At 34.5% G+C, this 25,004-nt stretch overlaps 3 protein-coding genes, 1 long non-coding RNA gene and 1 pseudogene across 8 annotated transcripts; 2 read left to right on the forward strand and 3 right to left on the reverse strand.

Moving 5' to 3' along the window:
* Positions 1 to 1,774: 1,774 nt before the first annotated feature.
* On the reverse strand, positions 1,775 to 4,773 carry LOC100785161 (WUSCHEL-related homeobox 1). The gene is made up of 4 exons (XM_041017955.1): positions 3,911 to 4,773; positions 3,447 to 3,767; positions 3,130 to 3,206; positions 1,775 to 2,486 (listed from the first exon to the last, which is right to left on the reverse strand). The coding sequence occupies exons 1-4, from the start codon at positions 4,095 to 4,097 to the stop codon at positions 1,980 to 1,982; spliced, it is 1,092 nt and encodes a 363-aa protein (XP_040873889.1). The 5' UTR covers positions 4,098 to 4,773; the 3' UTR covers positions 1,775 to 1,979.
* A 5,102-nt stretch (positions 4,774 to 9,875) lies between these two features.
* Positions 9,876 to 12,268, forward strand: LOC100797349 (pentatricopeptide repeat-containing protein At2g01390-like; annotated as a pseudogene).
* Positions 12,269 to 13,849: 1,581 nt separating this feature from the next.
* LOC100797894 (tubulin beta chain) lies at positions 13,850 to 16,052 on the forward strand. Its single transcript, XM_003532493.5, has 3 exons — positions 13,850 to 14,296; positions 14,387 to 14,656; positions 14,763 to 16,052. The coding sequence occupies exons 1-3, from the start codon at positions 13,903 to 13,905 to the stop codon at positions 15,434 to 15,436; spliced, it is 1,338 nt and encodes a 445-aa protein (XP_003532541.3). The 5' UTR covers positions 13,850 to 13,902; the 3' UTR covers positions 15,437 to 16,052.
* Positions 16,053 to 16,096: 44 nt separating this feature from the next.
* LOC100798418 (ADP,ATP carrier protein ER-ANT1) lies at positions 16,097 to 19,602 on the reverse strand. Of its 5 annotated transcripts, none has more exons than XM_006584843.4 (5): positions 19,469 to 19,602; positions 19,113 to 19,165; positions 18,630 to 18,912; positions 17,439 to 17,810; positions 16,097 to 17,098 (listed from the first exon to the last, which is right to left on the reverse strand). In XM_006584843.4, the coding sequence occupies exons 3-5, from the start codon at positions 18,888 to 18,890 to the stop codon at positions 16,787 to 16,789; spliced, it is 945 nt and encodes a 314-aa protein (XP_006584906.1). In that variant the 5' UTR covers positions 18,891 to 18,912; positions 19,113 to 19,165; positions 19,469 to 19,602; the 3' UTR covers positions 16,097 to 16,786. The 5 variants fall into 5 exon arrangements, with proteins under 5 accessions (XP_006584906.1, XP_003532542.1, XP_006584905.1 ...); XM_003532494.5 differs by having other exon boundaries at positions 19,086 to 19,165; XM_006584842.4 differs by having other exon boundaries at positions 19,045 to 19,165.
* Positions 19,603 to 20,243: 641 nt separating this feature from the next.
* LOC113002341 (uncharacterized) lies at positions 20,244 to 21,567 on the reverse strand. The gene is made up of 4 exons (XR_003267818.2): positions 21,418 to 21,567; positions 21,048 to 21,164; positions 20,718 to 20,924; positions 20,244 to 20,602 (listed from the first exon to the last, which is right to left on the reverse strand). It is a non-coding gene; the product is annotated as an uncharacterized lncRNA (long non-coding RNA).
* Positions 21,568 to 25,004: the final 3,437 nt, after the last annotated feature.

Here is a 25,004-nt window from a genome sequence, read left to right on the forward strand (position 1 = left end):
TGCTTGCCTAAATAATTGAATTGAATGAAAGAGATATTGTAGATAGGAAGAAAAAGAAATGTATTCTCTCTGGTCTCTATTGTATTGTTTGTTCAGTTTTGTTTTAAAGCGACGGATCCCTGGCTTGCTTGGATTTTAGTTTCTGCAACTGTGGACTAGATGCTGTAGGGACTAACAGAGTACCAAATAGGTAGCTAAGCAACCAGCTTGGAAAATGGAAATTACCCTTTTTTTACAAATTATTACAACCACCCACCCGTGATCACTCATCAATCTGTTTCTTCCCAACATTTTATTTTATTTTATTTTAATCTCACTGACTTTGTTACCAACCTCTCTCTGCATACGCCATGACTTCCCAACTTGCTCATTGCTCAATGAATACCAACAAAACACCACCTGCCCTTTCTCTCAGGATCAAATCTTCCTCCACTTTATATGTTTTTTTTTACCTTAAAAAGCTCTGCATACAGACAACACATACAAAAACATTCTATATATACTACTATATATTGTTTAATTAGTACTCATTGCTAAATCCGACTGTTGTGTTATGATTGATAAACGTATTGGTATCTATCAATTATGGTTTTGTCCCTTTAATTAAATCAAGCATGCAAATATATGGTCCAAACTATGAGACTTCTTGTGCATGCATATTATTTAAATTATATGGTCCCCCCACTCAGGGCTTCAGTGGCTGCAGAGGGAATATTTTTTGCCTTCTTTTTACCCTGGTGATGCTTGACGCCTCTTGAGTGACACGTCCTAGTCTTAGCCCTTAAGATTTTTGAAAGATGTGGATCATACCCTAATGTTATAAACCCTACCTTCTCCAAAGAGCTAGGCAAATATCACAGGTTTAGTCATACAGATGATTGGTGATGAAACAATGATCACGACTTGTATATATTCTAGATATTTTTTCTTTATTTCTCTTATATAATATTGAAAATTAAAAGGTACTCTTTATATATTTTTCATAAACAAATAAAAACGAATAAATTGTATGATCAGTCTCGTAAGCAATAAGCCACGTCTTGTACCATTCTTAATTATATTCTGAGTATATGTGCATATAACCAAGTTCAGGAAATGTTATGTAGCTTAGATGCTTAACCTTACGAGAGGTTTGGAATATAGACAAATCAATTCAATCAAATCACAAGTTTCTCATACATGGACAAACTATGTATATTTCATGTCACAATTCTCGCATTCAATACATTGTCGTTGTTGAAGTTGAAAGGTGATACGTGGATATTCTCTTCGTATAACTCAAATTCTATTCTGACTTTAACAGGCTTATTTAATTAGCAAGAAAAATAATTTAAACATCTTTCAATTGAATTCATGAACGTTACTTTAAATGCATCCGCTCTGTTTCCTTTTGTTGCATTGATGTGATTTCTTTATTGTCATAAATTGGACTACAGAGTTCGCTCCATCAGAACATTGATTGTAATGTATACAGCATTTTTTTTCCCAGGTATGCAACAAAAGAACAAAATAATTCTCCAACCCATGCTCATAGTCATAGATACTTCAACATCCTAGTCTGTCACATCTTGTTCCCATTCAGATACTATGTCTCAAATCAAACCCTCACATCAAATTCCTTATACATTCTTTATTTACGTCCTCGATCCCTCCCTACCCCTACTCTCTTTCCTGTTTCTCTCTTCATATCAGAAGCAATACATTTATATATACATATCAAGTTACTCAAACAAGGCATATATATAAACACTAAACTCCTTAGACATAAATACTGTTTTTGATTCAACCAACATAGTCCAAATGTATTTTAAGGCAAAATACCTCATTCAAACTCAGTGTCCTATTACAGCACCAATTCCTTGAAACATAACATCAACAACAATAAAAACAGTGCTATTTTCTAACAAAATACAGTATCTAGACGCAGTCCCATAATTTTACATACACAGCAAGTTTTTCTTTTTGTTTTCTAATCAGTTTCAGTTCTTCAATGGAAGGAACTCAAAAAACTGGCTGGGTGCATTCATTGCTGAAACGGATACCTCTGTCTCTTTTTGGTGGTTGATGTTATCACAGCTGCTTTCATCCGCGTTGTTCCTTATTGGAAAAAGTTGAAGGGTTTGAGATTCCACAGAATTATTATGATCCTGGGTGCTGATACTGCTTAAGTGGATAATACCGTTTTCTCTGTTAGTGTTAGGTGAAATAAAGAAGCTGAGATCATGAGTCTTAATGAGCTTTGGGTCCATTAGTCTTGCTGTTACTGTGGTTGCGGGGGCCATGCTAGTAGTAGGAGATGGTGTGTTTATGAGGTGGGGTGAAACTGTAGGAGGGGGAGGACAAGGTAACTGCATCATATGCCACGTGGCATTCCTCTCCATAAAGTTTCTTCTATGTTGTAACTCTCCTTCATCGAATTGGAGCCATCCATCTGTTCTACACTCTGCAATGGCTGCTTTTGCTGCCCTTTGTATTGTAACAGATTCCTGTAGATTTTAAATTTAGGCATGCAATGCAAACAAACTGGTGAAAACCTCAACATGTGTTGTGAAAAACCCAAAGAGCAAAGGTAAAAAAGTTATTATTGGACAGCAGCACAGATTTCAAATTGGCATGCACTCCTAGTTTCAAATAAAGTTGCATGGTCTATGAGAAGTCAAATTAAAGTAGGGTGAGAGTTGTCTTTTCCATCATGAATTCCATATGGAGTGTCCAAAAGCTACTGGCCTAAATGACATGAATAAGCACAAGCCCCAAAAGCCCAGCTCAGCTAAGTTTCATAACAGCAGCCCCGACAGAAAGGAAGGAATGCAGCTTTTAGGCCCTTTTCATTTCCCAACAAACAAAGTTTTTGTTAGGGTCCTTTCCCTAGCTAAGCTACCTAGTGCATATCTTTCTTTCTATAACGTTTCCAACAGCATCAGCTTCATTCTCTAGTAATCAATCATATGCCAATAATTAATTAAATCACTGCTTAATGGACCCTCAAAAAGACTTTTGCCGATTAAGCAGTGAAAATCCAATCCCAAGTTGAGAAAAAGGAAAAAAAAGAAAGAGGGTAAAACATAACAAAAAATTAAACAGTCCATGAACAAGGACAAAGACAAAGGAGGATGTAGAATAATAGACCTCTGCAAGAGTACTGCAGTTTGTAGAGGGTGCCCAGTTCTTGGTCTGTTCAACTTCAAGCACTGTCCTACTTGCGCCTGTAGACAAAAAGAAAAACAAAAAAGAATATAACTTTACATCTCAAGCAACAATCCGAATGAGAAAACGAAAGCAATAACACATGTTATAACAAACAAAACTAAAAATGAAAAGAAACAAAAGAAGCCATCAGCCCATGCATTGCAAAACAAGGCCTCTTGTTACTTGTCTCTTTCATGCCCGCAAAGAAACAAGCTGTATGGAGGTAATTATGTTATGTTGTGTGGGTTTTTACTTACCGAAGTCTTTCTTTTCAAGAGTACTATCAAAGTCACGGGTGTGATGACCCTCAGCTACAACTGACTCCATTTGACGGCGGCGTTTCTGTCTTTCTCTTGCTTTGTGATTCTGAAACCAATAGAAGACATTCTTCCCTTCAATTTTTCCAAACCTCCTAAGCTGTGCCGTGATTTGTTGGATTTGCTCCGCAGATGGTGTTCTTGTCCCTCTTCTATACAATTCCTCCAATGCTCTCAGTTGCTCCGGGGTTGGATTCCACCTTGAACTCACCACTACTGGTGGAGGGTTGAACTCTCTCTTTCCCTGATCTGCCACTGATGCTAATTATAAAATAAAGAAATTAACTTTTATACATGTACATATATACACACACACATGTTTTCTTTCACATGCATAGAGACGACAGGCACATGGAAACACAACCAGAGAAATAGAGAGGGTAAAATGAAAAGAGCATATATACCAAGATTGTGATACTGTGAAAAGAAATCGTTGCCATGATGAATGCGGGTCAAGTATGGAGAGTTAGTGTTTGAAGTATTGTTAGGAGAAGTGACTGGCCTTGGCATGAGAGGCCTTAGTTTCCTTCCATTGAATCCATAATCGGCCATGTTGAACTCAGCTCCTTCATTGTAACCAACCATCCACATTGCTGTTGGCTTCTTATTGACTTACTAAAGACCAAAATCTAGTTAGCTAGCTAGGGTTCGATGGAAAAGGCTTATAATAAGCAGAAGAATGAAGGTAGTAGCTCTATATATATATCATCTAAAAACAATGCGGTGCAATAATTAGGGGGAATGGAAAGGAAAAGTGGGTTTGATGGGTTTGTGTTTGGTGGTGGCTTTGGAAATGGAAATTGAAATGGTGGAGTGGCAGAATGGGATGAGTTGAAGAAGTTGAGAATATAAAAAGGGTAGTGAGTACTGATGTGAAGGTGGCCCGTGGCCCAGAAAATGGTAATACCTAGCTAGTTGAAATGAAAAGTAGACAAGGCTTATATATGGTTAAGAAAGAAAGAAGTGAAGGGTGAGGTTTGAAGTAGAGCCCATTGTTGAAAGTGAGTAGTTAGTTGAAGCTGAAACTAGTGAGTGTGGGTGTGTGTCTGAGACATTTAGAGATGGGGATTGATCACTCTCTCTCTCTCTCTCTCTCTCACTAGTAGCCATAGCATATGGGGAGAGAGAAAATGAATGAGATCGAAAGCTAAGGGTTGTTGGTTTAATATGGGACAAAGTGAGGGAGGGGGACATGAGGTTGACTAGGAAGGAAGGGTATTTAGAGAGAGAGGACAAAGGCAAAAAAGAAAAGCAAAGAAGGGAGTCAGTGAGTGAGAAAGAGGAGAGCGAGGAAGCTAAGCGTGGAATTCTGGGAGATTTTTGGGAGTAGCGAATGAAAAACGACGTGACGATCATGAGGGTTATCATGAGCCTCATCACCCCTTCTCTCATTTATTGTTCCCTTCACGTCTCGTGCCTTTCACACTAATTCTCAATCCGAACTGCCCCTCTCTCCCTTCTGTGCACTCCTTAACCTTTTCTTCCTTCCTTTGTCTAATATGCTGTCCATGCCCCCCCCCCCCCCCCCCCCCATCTACTGTACGGATTCAATTTCAATTCTCTCTCTCTATCTCTCTCTCTTCACCACATTATATAATATATATGCATGGTTTATATTTTGGGGACATGACATGTATGAGTTGTTTGTTTAACTAAGCTAAAAATTAAAATCACCAAGAGATGGATCATAATTTTGCTTACACCTTTGATTGAGGTGCGTGGAGGTAGCAAATTAGACAGAAAAATTACTGCATGTTATGTTACCTATTTGGAATCTTCTTTGCATGGTCCAGATCTATTTAATGGATTAAATTGATCTCTTGGGGGGTTGTCCTGTTGTAATAAGCAAATCTGTTCATGTCTCTCTCTCTCTGTTTGCCTCTTAGGTATAACCCCTTGGTCATTATGAAGGAATGATTCAATTCTCGAGTTAGTGAGCAACACTGTCACGGCTGATATAGAATTTGAAAAGCTATAATTGATTAATTATTTCTAGCTTTTCGTTGGGTGGAGGGCCTACGTCCTGCAAATTCTGAATCCCTATTATTTGTATGTCTGTTATTTATGAGATGTGCATGCAAAATATGTAATGAGAGAGTACCATGCAAACTACAGCACAATGTATGTATCCATATCCACTATCTACTGTGATTCTGTAATGTTGTGCATTTCCCTACTACTGCACTGCCAATAAAAGCCCTAATCACTTGTCATTTCTGGCTAGCTAGGGAAAACCACACCACCACCTAGTCAATATATACAATACGTTGGTATTCCTAGCTAGGGTGGCCCCCTAAACCCTTCCTTCACCTGCATATGCAATTAGTCAATGGCATAACCTTGTGTATGGGAATGTTTTCTTCTCCAAGGCCCTCTCGTCGTTTAGTATGTTTAAACAATAATAAAACAAACCCCATAACTAACATACCATCAATCAACCCAACTTGTCAAGTCATATTTAATGTAATGTATGTATTCTTTTTTATTTTTTATTTTGGGCATTCTCTAGATAGATGACGGAATATGCACAAACATAATGTTACCCGTGAATCTTGATGATTCACATACATAGCTTGGTACCTACTCGTCTCGGAGCATGCCAAGTTTCAAACATGTGCAGGATTAATTCTTGCTTCAGTTGCGCACTATTGTTTTCCCCCGGTTCTTCAATTCCAATCTGCATATCGTGCAGTTTGTTTAAGATTTAAAACAAATGACGATTAAATGTTTTGGTACATGTGTCGGGAAAAGGATAGAAAGGTTTCAGTGAAGAAAGGCGAAAGACAAAACAAGTCTGTTTTTTTACCATATCTATTTGAACTTGGAAGCAATAAATGATGTGGAGTTATTAACATAAACAACTTTTAATTCTTCAATACAAAGATGATGCATGCCATTAGTTTCTTAGAGTCTCGGTGTCCTTTTTTTTTTAATTTATTCAATGATATTATAATTAGTGTGCCTCTTTTTTTCTTCTAAAATTTGTATTTCAATCTAAAAGCTTTATTTTCATTTTTTTAATTTTACATTATATTAATCTTTTTTTTTGTATTTGAACGTCAATAGAGATTTTTATACGAGTTTTTATAAATTAATATCATACAACATAATATATATATATATATATATATATATATATATATATATATATATATTATGTCATTTATGTGTCAGTTTGTTACAAAATTAAATAAAGTTATTCTGATACAAAATAATTTAGTGATTTTTGAGTGATTAAAAAAAAAGCCAAAGTTAATTTATGTTTATTTTAATAATAAGAATAATTTTTTTTTGTGTTAGAATAACTTTTTTTTAAAAGGACTTGATTTTATAAGAAACTATTTAAAATAACTTTTGATTTTAATAAGATTTTATACTGTTTTCAGCTTCTCTTTTAAAAAAAAATTGAAACAAGACACTCATTAAAAAACTTAATAGTAATCATGTAAACATATGAATTTAGCTCATGTTGTATAAAGATAATAAATTTCTGATACCATATTAATTCTTACCAATAAAAAAATAACCATATAAAAAATCTTTTAAAAAAAACTTATAACGAACAGATCTATATTAATTACTCCCATTATATTTGAGTAATAATAAAAAAATAATTTCATTAGTTGACTATAAAGCTACATCAAATTCCTATGAAACTTAGGAACACCAAGCAATCATGCATCTAATAAGCGAATGGAAATTTGAAATTAGATTGTTGTGTACACGTTTACATATACACCCGTTGGCGTTCATTGTTTTCACAAAATTCAGGTGACACTGGTCTTAGTCTAACTCAAGAATTTCTCTATTTCCCAAGACTGTAGTAACTCTCTCAATCTTGCAACGACAAAACATGATGGAAGCAATCACAATGGAACGGACAAGAATTCAGAGGGAGTGGTTAGAGCTTTTCCCCTATAAAGGAAAAAGAAAAAGGACTGTAAAATAATAAAAATATTCACAACTAATAAATATGATTGAAGCTATTTTTCTTTTTCAATCACGTACTCCCAAATTTTCCAAGTTTCTTCCATCCCCATTGGCATGGAATGATTTCTATTCCCCTCCAACTATATATATCAACAATACAAATTACTTTAGTAATAAAGTGTTCGAAGCAACCCTATTTTATTCATCGTAACATGTGGTATTTGGGTTTAACACAGAATTCAACATCTTTTGTACAATAAGGCATTTGAAATTAGGTTTAATTAATTGCTCTTTTCCTCTATTTAATTTAGACTCATCGCAACACGTGTGTGTTTGGATTGTCGTTTGGAGATGAGAAAACAAACATGTACACCTTTCTCGGCAGAAAATAAATAAGACTATCCATTCATTGAGTAAACGTTTGTTCATGTTGGGTACAATTTTTTTATTTTTTTTATAAACACAGTCTCTCTCTCTATATATATGGTAAGATAAATTAGTTAGTTTTAGTTTATTTGACTAAAATAAAATTATTTAGTAAAAGAGCCTATTTGATTAATTTATAATAAACATTTTTTTGAAATGCCACTTCACATATATAACGTTTAAGTTTATAAATTTATAATTTGTTGTCTCTTATTTTTAACTTATTCTTACATCTTGTTATTCTTCCTTTATTTTTCTTATTTTAAAAGACCTTGAAATTTTATATCACTAGCATTCTCAATCTCATCAAATATCAAAATTCGAATATAAGTTTATTTACTCATTTATTTTATAAAAGTATTTAAAATAAGAATAAAATTTAAAAAAAAACATTTTTTGGGATGATAAATTATTTAAATTAAATAATCAAAGTATGAAAATAATAATAATTTGAAAATATGTAGTTACCAAATTTTAGGTTATAATTTTTTTATTCGAAGAATCAAAGACATTTTAAGAGAATTTAGAACAATTTTGGGTTATGATTAATTAATTAAATATGTTCTTTTATATATTTTAGTCATGTCAATTGATTTAATGGCTACTTTTGTCAAATATTTTTCAATTATTTTCAATTGAGTTGATTAACTATCAAACTTTCATCGTAATTACGTAACTTTTAAACTTTTATGGGTAAAAAAACAAACTTTAAACTTTCAATTAACTTAAAGTTTAATGTCTAATCGTATCCAATTATAAATTATCGTTTGAGTTATTTTAAAATAATTATTTGTGGAGATTTTAATGTGTATATACTGACAATATAAAATAATTTTACACTTTAATTTAATCATAAATTATTTTAAGATAATTATTTTAAAAGTCAACAAACTTATCACACATAATAAATTGTGATTAAATGACTATATAAAACTTTTTATACTATCTATTCATAATCTTCTTTCTCTTATTTTAAAAATCAATAAATTTAATAAAAAGAGTAGATTATAACTAGATGAATATTGTGTAAATTGTACACCATCGTGTACAACTTTTTTCTCATAAACTTGTATGTTGATTTTGCCTATCACAATTATAAATTTGAATGTGATAATGTGGCCGTAAATATTGAATTAATGTATAATATTTCAAAACGTAATTATAAAACATTAATAATTAATTAATGTACTGCGATAATACAAGATTGCCGAACACTAATAATAAATCTACTTCATATAACAAAATAATACTAATAAGGATATATTTTGTAAGGTATTTCGTCCGTTAATTTTTAATTTTTTTATTAGTTCAAAAGTTTGTTTATCTGTTTATCAAACAAGCATTTTTTTTATATATTTTTCAGCGTTTTGAGACGCTAGCAGTTTTTAAGACACTGGCTTTAGTTTTTTACATTTATTTTATTTTTGTTTTTAAATATTTATTAGATATATTTTATTCTTTTCTATATAAGCTAGAATTTTATTATTTTTTTTCTCTTCTTCCGGTAATAAAGTAGGATTTTTTTGTTTTTAATTTTTTTTCCACATAAGATAGACTTTGTTTGATCTTTTTATTATATAAGATATTAAAAATGATAGACAATAAGTTTTATTTCTTTTATGTTTGGATATTTTCATATTACACTATTTATAATATTTATTTTATTATTTTAACTTATACTTTAAGATACTTTAACCATTAAACTAATTAACTTAACGAGAGTGTGATGTCCGCTTACAAGTATGTTATTTTTACTTTATTTTTGATATAATATAAGATGAATAGTAAAAACACACAATATGTAATAAATAAAATAAGTAGATTTTATATATTAAATATTTAATTTGGTATCCCTTTTAAAAATATTTTAAATTTTAATAAAATTTAGCTAGATTTTATTAATCACTTATTTCTTTCAATACATTTTTAAAAATAATCTTGTATTTCCACCCTACTTGGACCAGTATTAAGCTTGTAAATGTTGGGCCAGGCCGTACGGAACATAACATAGAATGGTTAATAAAGTTTGGCATTGTTGTTACTGATGTGCTGAATGAGAATCTACAAGCTTGATGGATTTCTCAGAAATCTTGTTCCTTCTCCTTCCACCAGAGCCATCAGCAACATGAAGAAAGGCGAGAAATTGAAATTGAAGGATGAGCACAGAGAGTATATGAGGAACGTAATTGGGAAAATTTACAAGACGCTAAAGTATTCAAGTTGGGAAAGCGCCGAGCAAGAGCTGAATAATATGTCTTTGAGGTGGGACTCTTACACGGTGAACCAGGTTCTCAAGTCCCACCCTCCAATGGAGAAAGCGTGGTTGTTCTTCAACTGGGCCTCTTCCCTCAGAGGCTTCAAGCACGACCACTACACTTACACTACCATGCTTGATATTTTCGGAGAAGCTGGCAGAGTCTCTTCCATCAAGCTTGATTCTGTTACCTACACTTCCATGATGCATTGGCTTTCCAGTTCCGGGAACGTCGAGATCAGGCTATGCAAATGTGGCACCAAATCAAATCCAAGACTGTTGTCTCTTACACCGCTTATATCAAGATTCTCTTTCATAATCGAAGACTCAAAGAGGCCACTCGTGTTTACAAGGAGATGATTAGCTCCGGTGTTGCTCCTAATTGCCACACTTACACCGTTCTAATGGACTATCTTATTGCCTCTGGTTAGTCTGCCTTCAACCTGTTTGTTATATGCTCTACCAGGGCTTTCAGGAATTATTCACTTTATTTTCTTTATTATCAAGTTGAAGGTGGTAATGGTTATTTTTGTTTTTGTCTATATCAGGAAAATGCAAAGAGGCCCTAGAGATTTTTGAAAAGATGCAAGAGGCTGGGGCGCAACCTGATAAAGCTGCATGCAATATTTTGATTCAGAGGTGTTCTAAAGTTGGTGGGACTGAGTTCATGACCCATATCCTTCAGTACATGAAAGAAAACCGTCTAGTTCTTCGCTACCCTGTTTTTGTTGAAGCATTGGAAGCTTTAAAATTTCTGGTGAGACTGATACCCTTCTGAGGCAAGTCAATCCACAATTTTATATGGATTGTAGCACAAGGAAGGATGCAAGTAATAGTATCACGGTTGCTGCAGATTGTCCTACTAATATAGATAACGAGCTTCTATTTGTTCTCTTGAAAAATAGAAATGTTGTTGCTATTGACCATTTACTTACAGGGATGATGGATAAGAAAATATATTTAGAACATAAGGTTGTCTCAACCATTATTGAGGTAAATTGTAGTCATTGTCGACCTAAAGGTGCTTTGTTGGCTTTCAAGTACAGTGTTACAATGGGAATAAGTATTGAGAGAACAGGATATCTTTCCTTAATCGGCTTGTTGATCAGATCAAATATGTTTTCAAAGCTGGTGGAAATTGTTGAGGAAATGACTAGAGCTGGGTATTCTCTTGGAACCTATTTGGCTTCACTTTTGATCATTAGGCTTGGTTGTGCTAAAAAGCACACTTTGGCCATGAAGATTTTCAACTTATTACCTGATAACCATAAGTGCACTGCTACCTTTACTGCTTTAATTAGTGTTTACTTCTCTGTTAGAAGAGTTACCAAGGCTCTTGAGATTTACAAAATCATGTGCACCAAAGGATTTTGTCCCGTGTTAGGTACTTATGATGTACTAATAGCTGGTTTTGAAACAAATGGTAAATATGCTGAAGCAGAACATTATAGGAAAGCAAAGAAGAGCAAGAGCTTACATGCCAATAGTGGTTCTCAAGAAAGTGTTTGCATAGAGGGGAAGATATGCAATCTTCTGTTTTCTGTTGATGTAGTACTTTGATTTTGGAACTCTGGGAGTTTTCATTTTTTATTCAAGTTGAGGGCATGCTGAATAGTTGCTACTGGATAGTGGAGGTATGTTGGTTGCAGCATGGCACTTGCTGCATATCTATCAATAAATAAACAGATATTTTGATTCAAGATGCAGTTCATTAGAGATGCCAACAAGTCTAACTGTCATGTGCCATCTATCTGTTCTGTATGTGCAAATTCTTGTAGACAATGCTAATGCTACCAGTGTGGAATGGATGAACTCCAGCGTTCTTAAGGCAACCATATGATATGATGCACAAAACAAGGTCTAACTTTGCCAAATGTGTTCACATGCAGATGGTCATGATTTTGTTCTCCTAGTCAAAGACGGGCAGGAAGAGTGATTGATAGAATCTGGGGACTGGGATGACAGCTAAACAAAGATTTAAAACATATTTAAGCCAAAATCTTATTTATCGTGTTGCTTGTATTCATGCAAATTATAATTAAGAGACGGGGGAAAGCTTGAACTATGCTACTTTTCTGTTCCACGAAAACAAATCAAGCCATCTATTTTTACTCTTTTCAAAGCGGTAATACTACACTGTAGCAATAACTGGTCCAACCAAGAAAATTAAAGGAAAAAAATGGATATTAGTCTTTGGACTTGGAGCAGTAACCGTAGTACAGTAGTTTATAAGGTTAGATTCTTTTGATTGATATATGCCATCCGCTCAACTTAAATATAAGCTTTCAGTTCGTTGACACGACGGCCAACTAGTTTATAAGGTTTGATTACCTTTTTCACACACAAAAAAAGGGTTTGATTGCCTTATAAATTAGTTTTACTAAACATATTATATTTACTTCACCAATTTATTCTTAATATTGTACTTTTTTTAAAAGTATATAATTTTTTTTCATATATAAATATTTTTTTGGAGAGATAAATTATATTACAATTAGTCAAAAACTAATGAATTGAAATGTAAAAATGATATCAAAACTAATATATTAAAAGTAAATTATAAATGTTTAAGTAAATTATACATACATGTATATTATATTTAAAAAAGTAAGAGTAATATTATAAACAACAAAAAATTATTTTCATAATATATTATTTAATTGAATTATGCATATAAAAATAATCTAATTATTTTAATTTGAAAAATTCTTGATTATTTTAATTAATGTTCTTCATTTTATTAGTCGTGTCAATACTAAATTAACTAAAATTAATAATAAGGACTAAAAGAGAACATCCCTCCCTGGTGCGAGCGGTAAAGTTGTGCCTTGGTGACTTGTTGGTCATGAGTTCAAATCCGGAAACAGCCTCTTTGCATATGCAAGGGTAAGGCTGCGTACAACATCCCTCCCTCATACCTTCGCATAGCGAAGAGCCTCTGGACAATGGGTTTCAAAAAAAAAAATAGAGAACACTAAGAAAATATCAGAATCTAAAAGTAAAAAAAATGGTAAGAACTAAAATCACACAAAGTATATTTGCAAGCATTTTAAACACATTTAAGCGTGAGATTTTTTATTAGCATATTGGACAGAGACATTTCAATATAGTTGAACAAAGAAATCGGGAGAGAGGAACTTTATTCAAAGGGAATTCTGCGACCAAATAATATTTTATTGGTTTCGTTTCTAGATGGGGTGATGCTAATAAGGTGTAGTAACATTTATTGCAAGAAAAGTAGACATAGTTACTACATATATACACATCGTTGAAGAGAACTTGCCGGCCTTAGCATACGCATCATTTTATGGTCCATGAAACTCTCTCATCCCTTTCTTTTAGTTGCAGTCACTTTTGAGTGTCAAGACAATAAAAAAGTCATTTGGGTCTCCCAAATGGCATAACATAACCCTTGATATTGTAAAAATAGATGCCGATGTTATATTAAGAAAACCTTTACTAAAAAGAGTGAGTCCCAAGTTCTAACTTACTATATGGTGGCTTTCAAGTATCTGATGTTATGTTTGTATGTATAAGTCATTCGTATAAATATAATAAAAGACCAAGTTGATCAGATCAGAGTGAAGCCGGCGAGGTTGCAAGTAGCAGCTTACAAATGGCATTCATCCAAGTCCAATTCGTTTTCAAAGGGCATTCATGTAATTATGTCCATTTACAATTGACTATAAATAAATGACTAATCGTTTGCTTATTCATTCCAAGCAAGCCAGTGCTGCAGTGACAGTTGAAAAAAGAGTTAATTTTGCCCCTCATCCAAGCCAGAATATGCGTGAGATTCTTCACATTCAGGGAGGGCAATGCGGGAACCAAATAGGAACAAAGTTCTGGGAAGTGGTGTGTGATGAGCATGGGATTGATACCACAGGGCAGTACGTAGGCAACTCCGAACTTCAGCTTGAAAGAGTGAATGTTTATTACAATGAGGGAAGCAATGGACGTTACGTGCCACGGGCAGTGCTGATGGACCTTGAGCCTGGCACCATGGATGCTGCCCGCACCGGCCCTTATGGCCAGATTTTCCGGCCGGACAACTTTGTTTTCGGTCAGTCGGGCGCCGGAAACAACTTTGCAAAGGGCCATTACACTGAGGGTGCTGAGCTTATTGACTCCGTCCTTGATGTTGTTAGGAAGGAGGTTGAGAATTGTGACTGCTTGCAAGGTAATTAATAAAGTAACCAAAGATTTACTAATTTTGATTTGTTGTGTATGCTATTATTTATTTAATGGTTTTGGGTTTGAATTTAATTAGGATTTCAAGTGTGCCACTCCTTGGGTGGGGGAACGGGTTCTGGAATGGGAACTCTGCTGATTTCGAAGATCAGAGAGGAATACCCTGATCGAATGATGCTCACATTCTCTGTGTTTCCATCTCCAAAGGTGTCAGACACGGTTGTTGAGCCTTATAATGCTACACTTTCTGTTCACCAGTTGGTGGAGAATGCTGATGAGTGTATGGTCCTTGATAATGAAGCGCTATATGACATCTGCTTCAGGACCCTCAAGCTCGCTACGCCTAGCTGTAAGCATAACAGCAATAGTATTAATGATCCAGCACCTATGATAATGAAGTTTTTTTCTTCTTTTTTTTACACTTAATATCTGTTTTCTCTATTAATTGTTTGCAGTTGGAGACTTGAATCATTTGATATCAGCAACAATGAGTGGAGTTACTTGTTGCTTAAGATTCCCGGGTCAGCTCAACTCAGACTTAAGGAAGCTAGCAGTGAACTTGATCCCATTTCCAAGACTCCACTTTTTCATGGTGGGTTTTGCTCCCCTAACTTCTCGAGGATCACAGAACTACCGCGCACTTTCTGTCCCGGAACTGACACAACAGATGTGGGATGCCAAGAACATGATGTGTGCAGCTGATCCACGCCACGGTCGTTACTTGACAGCCTCAGCAGTGTTCAGAGGCAAAATGAGCACAAAAGAGGTGGATGAACAGATGTTAAGCGTGCAGAACAAGAACTCTTCCTACTTTGTTGAGTGGATTCCCAACAATGTCAAGTCTAGCGTCTGTGACATCCCTCCCAGAGGCCTTTCCATGGCTTCAACTTTTGTCGGTAACTCAACTTCTATACAGGAGATGTTCAGAAGAGTGAGTGAGCAGTTCACAGCCATGTTCAGAAGGAAAGCCTTCTTGCACTGGTACACGGGAGAAGGAATGGATGAGATGGAGTTTACTGAAGCAGAGAGTAACATGAATGATCTTGTAGCTGAGTATCAACAGTACCAGGATGCGGCGGCTGATGAAGATGGTGATTCTGAAGAAGAAGATGAGGGTGCTGAGAGCTGAAGATGTTCGATCAAATTGATGCTTCGCATGTTACAAGCAGTATCTAATCGATAATGTTGAGTTCTTTGGCTTGCTGAAGGTTATGTTTAGCTGCAGTGGTTGCAGTTCTATGTTTCTTTAACCTTTATAGAAGGGTACCCCTTCAATAACAGTTTCCTTTCTTGATATTTTCATTTACAGACTTACATTACCACAAAATGATTATTTCATAAGCTAATTTATTAAAATATTATAATATTTGTGATCGTCATACAATATTTTTATGCTGCAACCTGAAACTTGAATAACAAGGGTAGATGTCTTCTAGCGAAGACCCGCTGCCACTCATGATACTGGACACTTGCTACAGTGCAAGTAAAGAAGGTTGCATACTAGATCGAGTTTGAGGGGAGAATAATTAAATTCTATTTTATACTTTTTTATTTATTTTATCGTCTAATCAATCTGGAATCTGGATGATAACACATTTATGGTCAAGACTCAGTGCCACGCATCATGATATTGGACATTACCATGCAAGCATGCAAGTGAGTTTGCAGCAGGAATATTCATAAATCAATCCAATTCAATGGAATTTTAAAATTTATCTTTTCATAACAAGTAATAAATAACTAGAGCTTTGAAATTGTACATCGCAATGGATAGAAGTAGATAACTTCAAATTCTGATAAGTTATGCATCTTCTAGGAAAATTCCATAGGTAATATCTGTGCAATGATGTTAATAATATAACTGAAACTGGGGATGTAAACTGTACATCGTAAACTTCATATATACAGCATTAATAGAAACAGACAGGTTGGCTGAGTGCTTTGCAGTCTTGAAACGTTTCCAATAACCCTCGCCCCAAGCAAATTATTTATTTATTTATTTTTTTCTAAATGGGGAGTTAAATTTACAATGAGGCAGTAGAGTATTCCAATTCTAAAAATCGCCACTAAAAAAGGGAGAATTTAATTTAAGGACCTAAAAATCAAGTTTACCATGTTCAAAGATCGAACTATAGTTTGGTTTATAGAACAAATGCCTTTGGTCACCATGCCCAAAAGTTTGTTTATTGTGTTATAGTCCTTGAGACCAAACTTTTGAAATGAACAGCCATAGTATGACTTTTAAGGTCCCAAAATGCAAAACTCCCTTTAGAAAAAAAAAAAAAAAAACATTCTTTTGGACACGTTAAATGTGATTAATTATTGAACCAGAACAAATACCTTCCGCTGTCATGTCCAAAAGTTCGTTTATTATGTTATGGTCCTTCAGACCAAACTTTTGAAATGAACAGGCATACTATTCATTCAAAATGATGAATATGCCTCTTTTAGGTTAGGCATTTCTTTCCTACTCGGGCATTCATTTCAGAACTCTTTGGTTTGTCTCATTATAGTGACTGTGTCTAGATGAGATACGGTTCAGCTGATCGTATCCAGCAAGCACCCCAGCTCCTGCCATGCCAAGAAGCATATTTGCGGTAACTCCTCGAAATAGAGCTCGGAAACCCTCCTGTCGAACAATCTCTTGAAATGCATGTATTGCAGTACAGTACTTGTTTGGATGCCCAGAGGTGAGCATCATTCGCCGGCGCAATGTGTCGAAAGGGTATGCACAAACCCCTGAAAAAGTTGTGATGCTCCAACCTAATAAGAAACTAGCAAGAAACTTCCCCTGCAGAAAATAAATCAAGAGACCCACATTGGACTGCCAGGGCATAAGAGAACAGAACAAACACTCAAAGTGCTATACAATCAAGAGATGCATCTACAAAAGGTTATTTGACTTATGTCTTGAAGATGGATGTTCAAACTCAAGGGTTCAATTATCAATGTAAATTTGCATAATCTAGGGGTGCTACAATAATTGGTCCACATTCCACTGTGACACAAACCAAAGAGATTACTTGTCCAGTAGCAATAGAAGGCAAAAATTCTCAGTTAAAATAATCAAGTATTAACTATATATTTTCCCATTGACTCTTTTGTAAAAGTGTAAATGCTTAGTTGCTTACCTCAAAAGGCCCAACTAAAACAATAGGCTTCATGGTGTCATAGATCCCAAAGTACATCCCTCGATACAAGGTGATTCCCCATATTGAAATCCCAAATCCCCTGTACAAGCCAGCAATTCCATCACTTGATAAGGTCTTCCGGTATACATCAATTAGTCCTTTAAACTGGCGTTGACTGGTAACACGGCACTCTATTGCATCGGTGCCCAACCTAGTACGTGCATAATCTAAATGATACAGAAGTAGTGATGTAGTCGCTCCTGCAGCACTGCCTGAAGCCACATTCCCAGCAAACCACTTAATGTACCCGTCTCTCTCTTTGGAATACCCAAAAATGCTTTTGAAGTAACCTTTGAATGCAAAATTGAAAGCCTATAGACCAATTAACTGTTTGCTCAAACATTATTTTAAAAGAAAAAAAGAAAACTATTATTTGAGACACCTGATTCCAGGAATTGGTGGGAACACAAAGCAGTAAAAACAAACAGATGGATTCTCTCCCATATGTATGGGCTGTTATTTTATGGAAGGGCCATGACCCAGCTAATAATATTTGACAAGCATTAACAATTTGACAGGAAAAGCAGAAAGCAAGCTCAAAGGGTAATGTAACAAAGAACAAACTGGAATGATCATATGTCAATGGATGAGATTGCATGCACAGTAAATGTTACATCATGGCATGAAATGATTTTGGATAAGAAATTGGCACAAGTCAAGGCTCTGAGATAACATACACTTCAATTTGAGAGTAGATAAAGAAACAAGGATGAAAGGAAAATTAAGTTAACAGATACTACCTCTAATTGAATATCTAAGGTCCATAGATGACAGAGAACACAAAATCCATGAACAAAAGAATTTGGGTATATTAATTGGTTTGCAATTGCATTTTTAGTAAGCAGCACAAGAAATAATTACCCTGATATATTTAAGGGCTAAGTTACTACATATCACTCAGCAGCCCTGATAACTGTCATGCTCACTCTTTTGTTTTCTTTTTCTCTTTCCTTGGTTTCATTTTGTTGAAGTTCCATTAAAAAGCAGAAACAAAACCCTACAAAGTTATAACAGGCAATAGTCCATTTAACTCATAGGAGTGACAAATAGAAAGAAAGTGAAAATAAATAGTGGGGTTGGGGATTCAGGTCTTTAACATCAATCAGGATGTTGGTGAAGTGAATAACTCACTTGTGTGGGGAAATATCGGATAATATTGGCCTGGTGTCCTCTCCAAAAGGCAATCAAACCCTCTTCCATGAAGACCCTCTTAAAGCCATCAGACACACCCAAGTATGGTTTTTTGAGCTGTCCTCTTTTAATCATTTCACCTTGGTTTTGCAATAAAAGCTTCACTCTCTCAATTGGTGCCGCTGCACTCTTTGATATGATTGCTGCTACTCCCCCCATCACAAAGTCCTTTGAAAATTTCTCATATGTTGATTTTACCATTTTTGGTCTCTAACCTCTAATCCTGACAGTTAACAAGACATGAATATCAATTTTCAAACTTTCCAATGAAAATATGCGGGTTCAGATTAATTTATGCATGCATTCAATCATATTAAGCTGTTCAAAATCAATTCTACTCGACTTTAAACCATACAAGTATATGCTAGCTTTGACAATTGGGTCCACAGTGCACACCTGAGCAAAATATAGGTGAGGAAGAACCTGGTAATCTATCGCATTGCAGGTTTATGGAGAAGCAGTATCCCTTCTATAATCTGCAAGTGGACATCTGAAAATGATAAATTCTGATGCATTCAAATTGGTAGGATTCTAAATTTGATGGATTAAAAAGCTTAATGAATAACAGAACGTGGTGGGTCTTGGTTGGAAAAAAGAAAAAGAAAAATTGAAAGATGGTTAGCGAAGGACATTGCCCCCAAACACAAAAGAAAGTTGCGATGCAAAACAACAGAAGGAATGAATCGATTAGAATAGATGGTAAGAAATGTCGTAACGTGCAAAGGATATTCAATAAAAAAAAGTGAGATGGCATAATAATAAGGAAAGGAAAATGGTACCTGAAGAGAAGAGAAGAGAAGAGAAGAGAAGAGAAGAGAATGAATGAGTTAAGTGCAATTGTTTGTATGTATCAATTATCATGGTCTGGTGAGTTGGAGATGAGATGTTTGTGACTGACTGTATCTGTGAAGGCAAATGGAGGTTGGCCAATCAGGTTAATGTTTTATTTTTTGTGGGTAGCCCAGCCTGCCGTAATGGGTTTGCCAACTTGTGGAACAAAATTTGAGTTGCACGAAAAAAAAAATATATTAATAGTTAAAAATAATCTTCTATTATAATATAAATTATTTATTATAAATCTATTATATAATTTATAATATATATTTTTATATTCAAAAAATGATTCAGCATTTCATACCAAATTTTCATGGAGATTAAAAGGCCACAAATCCATAAGAAGACTTTACTAAAACAAATATAAAACTATGAATAAAGCATTTCTTTTGTACAAATCACATTTGTGGTTCCATTTAGAGTCGGGTTGCCTATATTAAGTGCCCAATGGGATAGATTATTTGAAAATTTTCCTTCTTGATGAAGGTGTAAGGTTTTGATTTAGGTGCAAAATGTTGGTTTCATTATTTTCTTGAAAAATCCCACTTAAACTTTTTCTTTTACTTGAAAAAAATCAACTGCCTTTGTATCCCAACAAAAAGTTAATTTGTAATAGGAATTATACACCAACATAAGTTGTGTTACCATAAAAGCCTTTGAGACATATCTATGTACATACTTTTATAGTGTCAAGAGAAGATGCTATGATCCAACTACTCCAAGCCCGTTTCAGCTGTTTCAAAACCATACATATACATATGCAGCTTGGACTGAGTTTCAAAAAGGAGAAAACTGCTGGATGCATAGTCATGGGCTCGGAGCAGAAAAATCTATAACTAGACAGACTAGTGGAGTTACTCGGATTCCCTAGCTAAGTGGCAAATCCATTCCAGTCAATTATATATGAAGATGAAGGAAGGATCCGTTGGCGATTTTTCAGTTGCTTTCTTGACAAGCTTGGAGTCATCTGTCTCAGGTTGTGAAGTTACAAGATTATCACCACTCAGACTATGCCACTTCTCCTCCTTCTTGTTACCAATCATTGCTTCCTTGTTCTTCTTGCTTTCCTCCTCATATGGCTGCATCAATAGTAATCACAAGAGGCAAATTCCAAGCAAACCTCAAAGAATAATTCAAGGATACATCTATATATCTTTCAAGAATAGATATTATATATGTAACTTCTAGACATACCTTTTTCTCAATTGTAGACATATTCCTCCATGCATCGATAGCCAAACGTAGGATTTTCTGGCCTTCTAAGGCCTGACCACAAGTTCAGTCGAGCACATTCATGCTTGAGGAATATCTGATATGCAGTCTTTTGTCCCGGCAGAGAACCTCGGTGTTTCTTGGTTTCTTTGACATGTGAGGGTGGCGGTAAAACCACATACCCAGCACCTGCTTGGTTGGAATCCAAAGCATTGTATAAGCACCTCTAAAGACCACTACATTACTGAAAAAATTAAACTGATGTATATTGTCTTAATTAGGACTTGGAAAGTGTTTAGCCAAGTAACAAACCTGCTGTCATGTTGCAAGAGTAGTCCTTGGACATCTCTGTGGTCTTCTTATGACCATCTTTAATATCCATTGTATGAGGTAAACTAGCTGTTGATTTCCGCTTCTTCTGAAGTGGACCTTTAAAGAAAGAGGAGGATGTGACAAGGGAAAAAAAAAGCCCTTCAAGTAATTTAAGCATAACATTTTCTGACTGAAACATCATATATTGAAGCTGCTGAAATGTCTTAAGTTCTGTCCAACAGTAAATATATATATATATATATATATATATATATATATATATCAAACTTGTGTGTGAAGTGCCCGACCTGAATCTATATCTACTTAAAATAACCACAAATAATAGGTCTCTCTACTCTCTTTGGCTAACCTTTGGTGCTGTTAGATCCAGCTTGCTTTGCAGGACGCCTGTAGAAGTACAATTGCTCAAATTGGTAGAGAAGATGTGCGTAAAACTTTTCAGCTTGAGCACATAACTTTACACTATTCCCTTCCAATTTCAGGGCAAATACTACTTCACCCCATTTCTTTTCTCGATCAACCTGGAAATTGGAAACAATGTTTAACATGATATTAAAATTGAATATCTGAGACAAATTCATGCAATGATACATAATAAAACTATTTACCACGACTGATTTGGATGAATAAACTTGCATGCGCTCCAATACAGTAAAAATAACTTACTAAAATCGTGTGGACAACAGGGAAATGCAATAGCAATATATATACCTGGTGATATCCTTCTCTTCTAGTCACCTCCAAGTAAAATAGGTACAAGTCCAGCAATGTTTCTCGGACATTGAAGCTGCCAAGCAGAATTAAAAAATAGAGCATTACATCACCTTACAATCATGAAAAGTCAGAAGTTAAAACCGGTGAAACAGGAAGCACCAAGTCACCAACACAAAAAAGACTCGACTTTCCTTGCATGCAAACTTATGAGAACAACTAAAAAGAAATTAGAGAGTATTATATATGGGTTAAAAACAAGAGGCAGCATGCATGTTCTTGGTTTTATCTCACATGAGACTGAGTCCAGAGGACTCCAACAACACAGCGAGTTTCATATAGAAGCTCCCGGAGTCATCACCCGGAGAACACTGTTCGCCATTATTAGCAAGGCCTTTGGACGGTGATGGAAGCATTATCTCCTCTTTGGTCTCCATGTTTGAGGAAGCAACTAAGCTAAGCAAACCTCTAACATTTTAAAATTTTAAGGGTTTCCTAGATTAACAATTATAGGAAACTAACAGGATCTTAAAACTTATGATTCTCACAAATAATAAATGAACAATGCGTACATTTCGCCATAGTAAGATTTTTCTTCGGTGTATTTTGATTTCTTGAAAAAAGAAGAGAAATAGGATTTCACTCATTTCACTATTTTTCCTGTCTCTTTACGTTTGTAATTACTAGAGATTAGAGAGAACATTTTTTCTGTCAAGAATGAGACCTTGTTTCACGTTAATAGTTATTAACTCATTTTATAACCATTACTCTTAGTAGTTACCTCTAAAAACTTCTCTTATTTAACCCAATTATAATTTAGTCTTTAATTATTAATTATTTATTTATTAGTCCCTACATAAGTCACATGTCTCTCACGAGACATTAATTCTAACATTCTCCCACTTGGCTCATGTGACATCACTAAACATTATGAACTAAATAAATAAATAGACTAAACTAACATAATGCACATTAAAATGACTAAACTGTTTTATACATTGAGTATATCATAATTTCATGATTAAGAATAGGAACCAATTTGAGTCATAACGGTTGTACATCACTTAATCAACATAGTCCCTTCCATGTATTACAAATTAGTCTTCTTTTTAATATGATCATTAGTTAGAAGAACATAATTGGTCCAACATGATGTCTTTATTCAAAACAAAACCTGTTAACATTACTCTAATACAAATATGCATGCAAATACAGAGAACTAGTAATCATAAACATGTCATAAATGAGCTCAAAGTGTCACTAAAATGCATAAGGTAAATTACATTTAATGATCATCAATAACAATAATGCTCATACTTTCAACATGTTCTATAAATGTCTTGGGCGATAATCTCTTATTCAAAGGGTCAGCTATCATAAGGTTTGTGCTAATATATTTTATTGACACTCTTTGTTTCTAAACTTATTCCTTCACGACAAAGTACTTCAATTCCATATGTTTGCCCCTAGAGTACTCGTCGTTCTTAGAAAAAAATACTATTGTGAAGTTATCACAATACATTTTAAGCAGTCTGACAATACTGTTAACAATTTCAAACTCTGAAATAAAGTTCCGCAGCCAATTAGTCTGAATTGTAAACTCAAAACATGGATGCAACAACAACTTATGCATATGGAATTGTTTACATTTATTTTCGTTTCATATCATTTCTAGGATATTGTGCGAGACTAAATTTGTCTCCTCTCTAAATTGGAACAGGTGATGTTAAACACCTTTTCATCTTGAATCTCTCTAGTACTTTATTGATATATGTTTTATGAGATAAGTCTAACAATCCTTGTGATCTATTACGAAATATTTCTATCCATATCACATAGCTTACTTCGCCCATATCTTTCATTTCAAAGTTACTAGAGAGAAGCTTCTCAGTTTTATGAAGAAGACCAGGATCATTAGTTGCAAGCAAGATATCACGAACATACAGAATTAGAAAAATAACCTTACTCCCACTGACCTTCAGATATATACACCAATCAACAGTATTTTCCTTAAATCCAAAGGAAACAATGGTATCATTAAACTTCAAATATCATTGGCGGGAAGCTTAAGACTATATATTGATTTCTTTAATTTGCACACTATATGTTCCTTTCCTTCAATTAAGAATCTCATTGGTTGATCCATATAAACATTATCCTCTAATTCTCTATTAAGGAAGACAATTTTCACATCTATCTGATGTAGCTCCTAACCATAATGGGCTACTAATGTTGTGGTAATCCTAAAAGAATCATTTCTTGAGACTGGTGAAAACGTCTCTTTATAATCAATGTCATCTTTCTGAGTAAATCCCTTCGCAACAAGTCTAGCCTTGTAACATTCAAGGTTGTCATGAGAGTCATGTTTAGTCTTGAAGACCCACTTACAACCAACTATCTTACAACCCTTTAACAATTCTACAAGGTCCCAAACACAATTATGTTTCATGAAATTTATCTCTTCTTTCATGGAATTTACCATTTCTCAGAATTATCACAACTTATAGTTTGTGAAAACAAAACTAGATCATTATCATTAATGCTTAAGTCTGTTTGTGTTTCATGTAGGTATACCACATAGTCATTTGAAATAGTTGGTCTCCTTTCTCTTTGAGACCTCCTTAATGTTATTTCTTGTGGTTCTTCCATAATAGGTTCATTATGTATCATGAGCTCATTATTGTGTCGCTCTTTTTCATTATTGTTTTGAACAACAACTAAATGAGCAATCATATTACTATTAGAGGCACAAGCTAAAGAGACTTACACTCTTACTTCTTTAATTTTCACATCTCGTGGAATTGTACTCCCACTGATTTCACCATTTTCAATGAACCTTGCATTTCTAGTTTCGACAATTCTTATACCATGATTAGGACAATGAAACATATACCTCTTTGGCTTTTTTGGATAACCAATGAAATACCCACTTATTGTTCTTGCAACCAATTTTCCTTCTTGTGGATTATAAATCCTTATTTCTGTCTAGCAACCCCAAACATGCAGGTGTCTTATACTAGGTGTCCTATTCGTCCACATTTCAAAAGGTGTCTTTGGAATTTCCTTACTAGGAATCCTATTCAACAAATACATGACAATTTTCAAGACATACATTCACAAAGATACGTGTAAAGTTGAATTGATTAACATAATCCTAACTATATCCATTAAAGTTCTATTATGTCTTTTTGATACACCATTTTGTTGTGGCATACTAGGCATTGT

This window comes from Glycine max, chromosome 8 (assembly GCF_000004515.6).
Source record: "Glycine max cultivar Williams 82 chromosome 8, Glycine_max_v4.0, whole genome shotgun sequence".
Lineage (NCBI taxonomy): Eukaryota > Viridiplantae > Streptophyta > Magnoliopsida > Fabales > Fabaceae > Glycine > Glycine max.

Coding starts and splice junctions, on each gene's coding strand:
- LOC100785161 (XM_041017955.1), bottom strand. CDS start 4,097: ATGTGGATGGTTGGTTACAATGAAGGAGCTGAGTTCAACATGGCCGAT. Junction 3,768..3,910: donor TTCACAGTATCACAATCTTG/GTATATATGCTC, acceptor TTTTATAATTAG/CATCAGTGGCAGATCAGGGA. Junction 2,487..3,129: donor ACTGCAGTACTCTTGCAGAG/GTCTATTATTCT, acceptor TAAAATCTACAG/GAATCTGTTACAATACAAAG.
- LOC100797894 (XM_003532493.5), top strand. CDS start 13,903: ATGCGTGAGATTCTTCACATTCAGGGAGGGCAATGCGGGAACCAAATA. Junction 14,297..14,386: donor GAATTGTGACTGCTTGCAAG/GTAATTAATAAA, acceptor GAATTTAATTAG/GATTTCAAGTGTGCCACTCC. Junction 14,657..14,762: donor CAAGCTCGCTACGCCTAGCT/GTAAGCATAACA, acceptor AATTGTTTGCAG/TTGGAGACTTGAATCATTTG.
- LOC100798418 (XM_006584843.4), bottom strand. CDS start 18,890: ATGGTAAAATCAACATATGAGAAATTTTCAAAGGACTTTGTGATGGGG. Junction 17,811..18,629: donor TCCGATATTTCCCCACACAA/GTGAGTTATTCA, acceptor ATTGGTCTATAG/GCTTTCAATTTTGCATTCAA. Junction 17,099..17,438: donor TTTTAGTTGGGCCTTTTGAG/GTAAGCAACTAA, acceptor TATTTTCTGCAG/GGGAAGTTTCTTGCTAGTTT.